This window comes from Magnolia sinica, chromosome 11 (genome assembly GCF_029962835.1).
Source record: "Magnolia sinica isolate HGM2019 chromosome 11, MsV1, whole genome shotgun sequence".
NCBI lineage: Eukaryota > Viridiplantae > Streptophyta > Magnoliopsida > Magnoliales > Magnoliaceae > Magnolia > Magnolia sinica.
This window is the reverse complement of record NC_080583.1, coordinates 84,686,112-84,697,967: the sequence shown is the minus strand read 5'-3', so window position 1 is coordinate 84,697,967 and position 11,856 is coordinate 84,686,112. Positions and strand designations below refer to the sequence as shown.

At 43.0% G+C, this 11,856-nt stretch overlaps 1 protein-coding gene across 1 annotated transcript; it reads left to right on the top strand.

Moving 5' to 3' along the window:
• Positions 1–6,746: 6,746 nt before the first annotated feature.
• On the top strand, positions 6,747–10,032 carry LOC131219593 (GDSL esterase/lipase At4g26790-like). The gene is made up of 3 exons (XM_058214827.1): positions 6,747–7,157; positions 7,768–8,257; positions 9,583–10,032. The coding sequence occupies exons 1-3, from the start codon at positions 6,750–6,752 to the stop codon at positions 9,774–9,776; spliced, it is 1,092 nt and encodes a 363-aa protein (XP_058070810.1). The 5' UTR covers positions 6,747–6,749; the 3' UTR covers positions 9,777–10,032.
• Positions 10,033–11,856: the final 1,824 nt, after the last annotated feature.

Here is an 11,856-nt window from a genome sequence, read left to right as displayed (position 1 = left end):
AGGCTAAGGTGGTCTCGTCGGTAGGACCGCCTTGAGGCTATACTCTCGGATTTGGGCGAGCGTGTGTGGGCGGCTGTAGTTAGACTACGTGGGTTGCTTGCACCCGATGTCGTTCCGCCACACGTTTGCCTGGACTCATGTGGTCTAGCCTACTGTCTGGCCAACCATGATTGTTAACCCTGTTTGCTCACATTTGTATGGAACCTGGGACTCCCCACAACCATTGTAGCCCAACGACAAACCACTTGAATTCGGCCCACAGCCTCGTGAGCCGGGCATGATGGAATGGGACACTGTGTTCGAGCTGTCGGCCTACGCTGGGGAACCGCGCCTCCCCGTAGTAACCGCGAGCGATCCCTCTTCTCATGGCACTCCTCATGTGCTTGAAGTCGGGGATGAGGAACCCGACGGGATCACAGACCGCGGGGCCTCGGCCTCACTCATTGGGGGGTCTTGGCCTCGCAACCAGTTTAGGGCATTAATTAGATAGGGTGTTCCAGATTTCCAAATCTGCTGGATGAATGAACCTAACTAACAACTCGGCTAACACGACCACATCGCATCGCATTAGTTAGGTTGGCGACTCGGCAGTCGAGGTCGCACTGAGGGAGTGTTGGCATTGGCGATTGTTAGATGACGTCGCACGAGGGAGTGTTGGGCGAGGGCATTCATCATGTCATCCTGCATACATGCGCATTAAAAAGACTAGACAGATGCTAATGATTGATCGCTTTTCATTAAATTCTTATCACAATTGATGCTTGTTATAACTTATGGCTAATAGCACCCACTGAGTTGATCACTCACTCCCACTCTGGGACGGTGTTTTAAAACACCAACAAGACCCCTTTTTAGATGCAGGTGACTCGGGACAGGAGGAGCCTGGAGAGCCGAGCTCAGACGAGGAGGTTGAGCTATCATATTTTCAGCTGATGGAGGGCTCGCCGCCTGCTTGAAGGGCGAGATCGGACGGCTGAGCAATGGGCTCAGTCTCATTCTTTTGGACAGTATATTCTTTTTGTTGTTTGTTTGGGCAACGCCTTGGTGCGCCCCCTTTCTTTTTGGACTTGTATATATATATATACCGGCCTCTTTCGTCTCAGCAGACTTGTGCGTTCATATTCCATGTTCAGAGTATTTCCGACTGTGAAACCCTAACAGCTCAAATGCATAAATATGTAAAATTGTTTATGGTGACTCTCGGAAACTCGGGAGTCGAGCGGATGCGCGACCCCCGAATTCCAGGGCGTTACAGTCTAACAAGATTCATCTTATAAAATAGTTATTCAACATGAAAATGTCAGATGATGGGAGCGTGGCTGAACATCTAAACGAGTTTAATACAGTCACGAGCCAGTTAGAATCCGTCGGCATTGTTTTTTAGGATGAGGTCAGGGCGTTATTAATCTTGTCCAGTTTGTCAGATAGTTGGGATGGTTTGGTGATTGCTGTGAGCAATTATTCAAGGTCGACAAAGCTAAAATTTGATAATGTGGTCGGTCTAATTCTTAGCGAAGAATCTAGAAGAAAAGCATCAGGAGTTTCAAGGGAATCAGGGAATGCTCTAAACGTTAAAGGAAGAGAAAGATCACTGAACAAATGAGGCAATAAACACGGGCGTTCTTAGTCGAGGAAGAAGTCCAATGGACCGAAAGACAAAGACGAGTGTTGGCATTGCGAGAAGAATGGGCACATGAAACGTGATTGCAGGGTGCTCAAGAAACAAGAAGGAAGCTCTCAAGGTGGGAAGGATTCAGTGAATCTATCTGAGGAGAGTGACATAGAGGCATTGATCTTGTCTCTTGATGCGAGGAATGAGTCTTAGGTTATAGACTCGGGTGCTTCGTTTCATGCCACTTCATGTAAGGAAGTTCTGCGTGATTATGTATCAGGTGACTTTGGAAGAGTCTACCTGGGTGATGATGAGGCGTGCAGTATTATTGGAAAGGGAGACGTTCATATAAATCAGAAAGATGGGACGGCTTTGAAATTGAAGGATGTCAGACATGTACCCAGTTTGAAACGAAATTTGATCTCAGTGGGGCAGTTAGCCGATGCCGGTTATGTGATGACATTCACCAGTGATTCCTGGAAGATCACAAAAGGTGCCTTGGTGATATCTCGAGGCAAGAATGAAGGTACTTTGTACGTGACTTTAGGATCATATAGTTCACTCGCAGTCACATCAACTGGAGTGAATAGGCAGTTATGGCATCAGAGGTTGGGACATATGAGTGAGAAATGGATGAAAATACTATTGTCAAAAGAGAAGCTACCAGGCCTAAGTCTATTGACTTAGAATTCTTCGAGGACTGCGTGTATGGCAAGCAGAAGAGGGTAAGTTTTAAGAAAATAGGACGCGCTCTAAAAACACATCTATTGAAGCTTGTACACATTGATGTGTAGGACCGGCACAGGTATTATCTCTTGGTGGCTCACGTTATTTTGTTTCCTTTATTGATGATGCTAGTAGAAAACTGTGGGTCTATTTCTTAAAACATAAATTTGATGTATTTGATGTATTTAAGAAGTGGAAAGTAATGGTAGAAAACAAGACAGGTAAAATAGTAAAATGTCTCAGATTTGATAATGGGGAAGAGTACTGTGATAAGAGATTTGAGGAGTATTGTACAGCAAATGAAATCAAACATCAGAAAACGATTCTAGGGACACTGTAGTAGAATGGTGTGGCTGAGCGCATTAACAGGACCATCCTTACGCGCACCAGGAGTATGAGGTTACATTCAGGGTTGCCTAAGATCTTTTAGGCAAATGCTGTGAATACTGCCACATATCTCATCAATAGAAGTCCCTCAGCACCATTAGATGGTGGGCTACCAAAAGAAACATGAACTGGGAAATAAGTGAACCTTGCACATCTCAGAGTGTTCGATTGTAATTCATATGTTCACATTGATGCAACGCACAGAAACAAGCTGGATGCGAAGTCCAGGAGGTGCACGTTTATAGGCTACGGGTAGCATGATTTTGGCTACAGGTTTTGGGATGCAGAAAATAGAAAAATCAGTAGAAGCAAGGACGTAATCTTCAATGAAAAAGTGATGCATAAGGACAGTGTGCAGGAAAATAAGGCCGAGGAGAAAGAATTCATAGAGTTGGAAGATTTACCCGACACAGGTGTTACAGCGCCATAGAATGATCATGCACAGGAGCATTATGAGGCAGAGCCGCATACACCAGTTGTGAGGACGTCTACTTGGGAGAGGAGACCCACGGTCCGATACTCACCCTCCTTACATTATCTACTGTTGACAGATAATGGTGAACCAGAGTGTTTTGAAGAGGCATTACAGTCGGATACACGGGTTAAGTGGGAGTAGGCCATGGATGATGAGATAAACTCTCTTAAGTCTAATCGTACATGGGAGCTAATCACTCTACCCAAGGATAAGAAAGCTCTTCATAACAAGTGGGTTTACAGACCGAAGCAGGAGCACGATGGTTCGAAATGGTACAAGGCTATATTGGTTGTGAAAGGGTTTCAACAAAATGCGGGTATCGATTTCACTAAAATATTTTCATATATGGTAAAAATGTCTACGATTCGCATAGTCTTGAATATAGTGGCTACAGAGGACTTACATCTAGAGCAGCTAGATGTTAAGACAACCTTTCTTCATGGGGACCTTGAAGAAGAGATATATATGCATCAGCCGATAGGATACGTGGCACCAAGAAAAGAGAACAAGGTGTGCAGACTGAAGAAGAGTCTATATGGCCTGAAGCAGGCCCCGAGGCAGTGGTACAAGAAGCTCGACAGTTTCATATCGGGAAACGGTTTTAGGATATGTCATGCAGACCACTATTGTTATTTGAAGAAGTTTGATACATCGTACATCATCCTTCTTCTGTACATTGATGACATGCTTGTGGCCGGTTCAAGTATGAAAGACATCTAAGATCTCAAAAGACAACTGTCTAGAGAATTTGCCATGAAGGATTTATGAGTTGCAAAACAAATCCTAGGCATGAGGATAAAGCGTGACAGGGAAAATAAGAAACTAGTTTTATCACAGATAGAGTACATAGCCAAGGTACTTGATCGATTCAATATGGGAGGTGCTAAGTCGGTTAGCACTCTATTAGCCAACCGCTTCAAGTTATCTAAGGATTAAGGGGCAAAGACGTAGAAGGAACGAGACTACATAGCTAAAGTCTCATACACGTCAGCTATTGGGAGTCTCATGTATGCTATGACGAGCACGAGGCCAGACATTGCTCAAACAGTGTGAGTTGTTAGCAGGTTCATGAACAACCCTGAAAAGGAACATTGGGAAGCTATGAAGTGGATCCTTAGATAGCTGGTAGGTACTAAGGATGTAGTCTGTGTTATGGAGGATCGAAAATCAAGCTACAAGGCTATATGGATTCAGATTCGGTAGGAGATATCGACAGCAGAAGAAGCACTACAGGTTATGTTTTTTCTCTAGGTAGTGCTGCAGTCAGTTGGGTCTCTCAGTTACAGAAGATAATATCTATCAGTACGACGAAAGCAGAATATGTTGCGGCTACAGAAGTGTGCAAGGAGATGGTATGGATGCAAGGTTTCATAGAAGAGTTGGGTAAGAAGTAAGCAGATTGCAAGCTATACAGTGACAGTCATAGTGCAATACACTTGGCTAAGAATTCAGTCTTTCATTCAAGGACCAAGCATATTGCCATCAGATATCACTTTATACGTTCGTTACTGGAAGATGGATCGATTGCTCTAGAGAAGATTCATACAAGTGAGAATCCTGCGGATATGCTGACCAAGGCGGTCACGTGGGAAAAGCTAAAGCTCTATTCAGCTTTAATTGGTCTTCAGGCTTGAAGACGAGGAGGTGGTGCACTCTAGATGTAGAAGACAGAGGTTTGCGACAATGTGTCTCCAAGTAGAAGATTGTTGAGATGTGGAGCCACATCTGGGGGCCGCTCGACCAGTGAAGTGCCCTGCTCAACCAATCGTGGACTGGCTCGACTCAAAGTCCAGCGAACATCAGTTTTTGGGTTCCGAGTTGCTTGACCGGTCGTGGCCCATGCTGGATCGGTCGTGGCCCATGCTCGACCGGTCGAGCAGTCTGCTCAACTAATCGTGGTTACGTAGATTCGTTTCTAGATTTGATGGGGACTTCGGATTTTGGAGTCGGTTTTAGCAAGGGTGCGAAAGGGAAGTTGTCTAAACTATAAATAGGTGTCCTTAGGGCTTTTCTAGGGTATGAAAAATAATTCTAAGGTGTGGGCAAAGGGTTTTCTCTGTACTTCTAAGGGAGATGTTAGTATATTGTCTTGTAATCTTTATTTTCTTTCATAGTTAAAGTTTGCATCCATGGTTTTTTATCCTTGTTGGGGTTTTTCCATGTATATCTTGTTTTGTAGTTTATTCGGAGTGCTTTGATTCTTTTTCTAGTTTATATTTCTTTTTGTTTATCGTTCGTGGATGAGACCGGAGATTGGATTTCGGTTCACTGCGTTATTGGCGTGCTTCGCAACAATTTTTACATGTGATCTACTCATAATTTTAAATAATTTTTGATTATGTACTCATTGAAAAATATAGACCATCCTTTGAAAAAAATTTCCTTTACAACTTTATCGGAGATAGCCCTTTGTAACACATGTGCATTACTATGTATCTTACCGCCGCTGATGTCCACCTTTATCGGTGCTCATGTGCCTGTTATTATGAGTGAATCTTTCCGCAACCATTACTAACATATGTCACCTTCACACCAGACCACGTGGACTGTACCTGGCCTGGTGTAAACACATCCAAAAATCTAGACTTCCATTGATTTTGAACAGTACTTGTTTCTAGAAGGCCACCGTCGTTTAAAGCCTCTGAGACGTCGTTCGCATCTAATGCCCCACAGTACACACTCTCAAAACCTTTGACTTATAAGGCTGACTGATGAATTAATTAATCTGAACCACCCAAATGAACAGATACCTCTTGGATAGGCCAATAGTCAACATTTTCTTAAATGGGCTCTTTCTAACCATTGGATCTGTGACCATTTCTCCCATCCCGAAAGGAGTGATGGATCAGGCAGTTCTTGGGTTCCAACAAGTGCTGGTTCCGGGAAATGGCAAATCGAAGATGTGTTCCACTAGTTGGATGGTCAGAATCCATCATAACTACGAACCGATCAAGCTCTTGTAGGGTTTGCTAAATGGCAGTGAACTCACACTGTATTTAAACCTTGAAGAGAAAATTAAAATGCCGGTGCCCGTTGGGTGCTGCTATAACACACTGTCTCTCAACGGTCATACATTCACACCTGAGAAACGCGATGACCACTCATGCATTAATCGCACACACCCCACACATACCAATTTGGCAAGTGTATGAAAGATCCTTTACGTTCATCAGGTGGACACCACATAGCATGTGCTATAACCCAAAAATCAGGCAGTTCATCTTGTAGACCGTACATGTATAAGGTCACAAAAAATCTACCGATCGCCGGTATCTAACACGAACACATCAGCCCATCCAACCGTTGAATCGGTTTGATTTTCGTACCATATAATGTACACTATAAATTGTAGGACCCATCTAAAAATTGGCCCCGATCTTGCATGCACACGTGCCACATTGGCTCATTTGTGCGAGGGGGCCACAAGTAGCTTTCAAAACTTAGCATTCTAGCAATAAAAACTCCCACCAAACTTAGTGGACTCACAAACATAGCCAATCACATCACTATTTTTCTCCCACCTATATAAATGTATCATAAACAAACTTCATGTTACAATGCAAAATGGCCCATTCTAGTCATATGATGGCCCACATGATCATCCCATGGCTCCTCTTACTTCAATTGCTAATTCTCGCCGTAGAGATTGATGGATCGGTTAACATTCCGTCGATCATCATCTTCGGCGATTCATCCGTGGATACTGGAAACAACAACTACATTTCGACGATTGCCAGGAGCAATTTCGAGCCATATGGCCGTGATTTCAAAGGTGGACGGCCCACCGGACGGTTCTGTAACGGCCGAGTGGCGACTGACTTCATATCGGAGGCGCTCGGGCTCAAACCAGCCGTACCGGCCTACTTAGATCCAACATATAGTATCAAGGACCTGGTCACCGGAGTTTGCTTTGCATCGGCCGGCACCGGATACGACAATGCCACTTCTGATGTGCTAGTAAGTTGGTAGATACTTAGTATATAAATGAATAGGAGAAGGCCCACTAATTGGATATGTAGGATCATCCAATCCATTTGATTTTCAGAGAGTGGTCCATCCACTCTGGAACTGACCTTATGAACGGTCCTGATCGCTTTTTTTATGGCCATTTTTTAGTGAATTTTATTAATTAAACTAGATACTAACTTGGATTTGTAGAAAGTGTTACTTATTATATAAATGGATAGGAAAAGGCCCACCAATTGGACATGTAGGATCATCCAATCCATTCAATTTTCAAAGAGTGGTCCGTCAACTCTAGGACCGACCTCATAAACGGTCCTGATATCTCTTTCTTTCTTTCTCTTTTTGCCATTTTTTTAGTGAATTTCACTAAACTAGTTACTAACTTGGATTTGTAGAATGTGATACTTATTATATAAATGAATTGGAAAAGACCCACCAATTAGACATGTAGGATCATCCAATTTTTAGAGAGTGGTCCGTCGACTCTGTAACCAACCTGATAAACGGTCCTGATCTCTTTTTCTTCTTCTTCTTCTTTTTTTTTTTTGCTATTTTTAATTGAATTTCACTAAACTAGTTACTAACTTGGATTAATTTGTAGAATGTGATACCACTATGGAAGCAGTTGGAGTACTTCAAAGCCTACCAAATGAAGCTAAGAACTTATCTTGGGGAGAAATCAGCCAACAGAATTCTCACTGAAGCTATGTACATGATCAGCTTAGGGACCAATGATTTCTTGGAGAATTACTACGTTTTAAACCGTCGATCTCAACAATTCACCATCGACGCCTTTGAGGATTTCCTCGTTGGGATTGCTGATAAATTCGTTAGAGATCTCTACAATCTGGGTGCCCGGAAAATCTCGATCGGCGGCATCCCGCCGATGGGATGCATGCCGTTGGAACGGACGAATAATGTCATGGCCGGTAGCACTTGTGTGGAGAAATACAACACGGTGGCACGTGATTTCAACGGCAAGATGCGTGCATTGGCGTTTAAGTTAAGAAATGAGCTTGTGGGAATCAGAACCGTCCATTCAGATGTTTATGATACCATGCTGCTAGCCATTGAAAAGCCTTCCATGTTCGGTAAGTTGTACGTTTGCAAGATCTGTGCCGTTCATTACATGCCATGCACCCAAAAAATGGAAAGTTTCTAGCCAATATGATGATGGGTTGTTTTTGTTTTTGGTTGGATAGCACATATATAGCGTGGCCCACCTGATGAACGGCTCAGATCTTACACATATGTGGCAAAGATCACGAGTGGCCTATGCAGGACTTCCCTCATCAGCCATCTTTATGAGGGTCACCCTCAAAGTAGGGGTGGGTCACCATCAAACCTGTTGGATTTTGATTGTTTGTACCAACCATCCTGATCAGGTGTGGAACGTTATGAAGGGATGTGGACGGGGCGATGTGGGGCCAATCGTGATGGATGTGTTTTATATCCAAGTCATCCATCAGTTTTTCCAGCTCATTTTAGGGAGTGACACCAAAAGTGAAGCAGATCCAAAGCTCAAGTGGACCATACCACAGAAAAAAGTTGGGATACTACACCCACCGTTGAAACCTTCCTAGGGCCTACAGTGATTTTTATTTGCCATCCAACCTTTTGATAAGGTCACACATACCTGGATGAAGGGAAAAACACAAATATCAGCTTGATCCAAAACTTTTGTAACCCCCCAAGAAGTTTTTAATGGTGAACATTCAATCACCGCTATTTCCTGCGGTGTGGTCCATTTGAGCTTTTGATCTGCTTCATTTTTTGGCTCATGCTCTAAAATAATCTGGCAAAATGGATGGACGGTGTGGATATAAAACACATATGTCACTGTGGCCCCACATCGAAATAACTGTCTGAACATGATCGGGTAGTACTCGTGATTTCGGCCCACACTGAATCATTACATGTTACGTGTCCCGGATCTTTGTCAGCTACACACGTTCTCGAATCTAACAAGTGGGGCCCGTTTTTACGAAATCCAGACCATTGGTCTGTTGTATCCAACCGTGATTAGCATATGTCTTGAAACTCTCCTCGATGGAAGAATCCTAACCTTTCAATTTGTGTTCTACAAATCATCGGTTAAAAAGAGAGATGCAACAAACTAAGGAGGGTCACATTCCAATCTGAGAGATCCTGGGACATTCTCCATCAACGTTGGGACAACAACCAACGGTCTGAATCGTCTGATTATAGAATCATGGACCCACTTGTATATACCATGTATACACATGCAATGATCATCTGGGTGTGTTTGGCTGCACCAAAATTAGACTTCCTAATCATGAAATATCATGATATTTGTAACAACCAAACACACCCTCATTACTTAATTATTTTTCTCATATATATAATGCAATTTGAGTATTCTTCTTTTGAAAAATCATTTTCTTCCAATGGCTAGGATTTGAAAACGTGGCAGTCGGATGTTGCGCGACGGGAATGTTCGAGATGGGCTACTTGTGTGATCGAATGAATCCGTTCACCTGCCAAGATGCAAGCAAATACGTATTTTGGGATTCATTCCACCCCACCGAGAAGATGAATCAGATCATAGCTGATCATGTCATGAACACTTCCTTAGCTGCGTTTGTATAAATACCACAAATGTACGTACGTCGCTGAGTATATATAAACGTACACTCGCCGTTCATATCAGCTGGGTTTGTATGAATACTGGCCAAAATGTACGTATAGATACGTATACCATGAAGACTAGCTGAGATGAGTATGTATGCATACTCCACTATTATATACGTATATGTCTACTAGTAGATAGCGTACTACTACATGTATGAGTATTGGTTTGCATGTAAGGATGATTAAATTTTCTTCTTCTATTTTTTCTCTAAAATTGGGAGTTTTGAATTTTGGTACGCCCAAACGCACCATACGTTTTAGCATACACGAATTACCGTTGATTTACATGTCACGCGTGTGAGAGATTCAGGACATTGATTAGATGGGTCATCAGGGAATACATCTGATTGGTAAAATCAGGGCTGTCCATCATCAGGTAAGCCACCTATTTTCTTTGGATGGAGATTGCTGATTATCCATTCTTTTTTGTACATGTGTGTCCCACCTAGTACTGGACCGGATGGAATTTTGGGCTAAGGAAGACAGCCGGGAGATCCTGATGAATGGCCTGGATCTTGCACGTGCGTGATATATCAGGACGTGTGTGCCGATTGTGTTTGGGCCGTTCTCTTGTACTCAATTCAGGTTTGATTTGAATTTGAACGTGGATGATTGGCTGTACCCACGTTGGTGAAAGCATAACGTGGCGAGATTTGATTGCACTTTCAAACATGATTTGCATGCATCGTGTCGGAAGATCCCTGACTGTGGGGCCTGCTGTGATGCATATGTCTTAAATCCACGCCGTGCATCCATTATGCCAACTCATGTTAGTGCATGAGCTAAAAAATGTACCAGATACAAATCCCAAGTGGACCACACCACAGGAAACAGTGGTGATTGAAGGCCTGCTATTAAAAACATCTTACGGGCTATTGGAATTTTTATTTTCCATCCAAACTGTTGATAAGATCACAAAGACCAGGATGAAGGGAGGATACAAATATCAGCTGGATCCAAAAATTTGGAGGCCCACAAAAAGTTTTCAATGGTCAATCACCATTGTTTCTTGTTGTGTGGACCACATGATATTTTAATCCGCTGAATTTTTGGTATCATGACTAAAATGAGCTGGCGAAACATATGTACGGCTGGATATGAGACATAGATCAAGGATTGCCTCACACTCAGGATCCACCGACCTCGTTGGATCCGGCGATGCATGGAAGCCCCGTACTCACCCAAGACGGTGCTCCCCTTACCGTGGGGCCTACCTTGATGTATATATTATTTATCTACACTGTCCATCCTCTTTTCCAGACCTTTTTAGGTCATAATCCAAAAAATAAGCAGATCTGATTATCAGGTTGACCATATGTTTGGAAACAGCGGTGACTGACCATTAATTGGCCACAAAGGTTCTGTATCAAGCCGATATTTTTTTATTCCCTTCATCCAGGCTTATGTGACCTTATCAACAGATTGGATGGTAAATAAACACCACAAAAACATTAAAGTACACTCTAAGAAGTTTTTAATGGTAGGGCCGTCAATCCCCACTCTTTCCTAGAGTAAAGTCCACCTGAGATTTGGATCTTCTACATTTACGAAATAATGCCTTAAAATTATCTGAAAAAACGGATGGACGGGATGGATGCAGGATAAATACATCAATATGGGCCCCATAGTAAGGGCCGCACCGTTTTGGGTGAGTCCGGGGTCTCACCTAATCCACTCCCATGCAAGGGCCATCCCTGACGGCGACAGTCCAATCAATTCCCGTGACCTTGAGTCTATAACACCTTCAGTACGGACAGGAAGCGGATTGGCTGGTGTACCTCATGTCAGCTATATAGGTGCTGTATTGACGTCAGCAAGTTTTGTGGGTCTGATCATGAGGTATGTGTAATATCCAAACCGTCCATCCATTTGAAGATATCGTATTAAGTCTTGAGACGAAAAATAAGATAGATCTAACTATCAAGTGGACCACACTGAGAAAAGAAGTGTGGGATTGAACGTCTACCGTTGAAACCCTTTCTGGGGTTACAGAAGTTTTGGATCAATATGAAATTTGTTTTTCATCTTCATTCAGGTC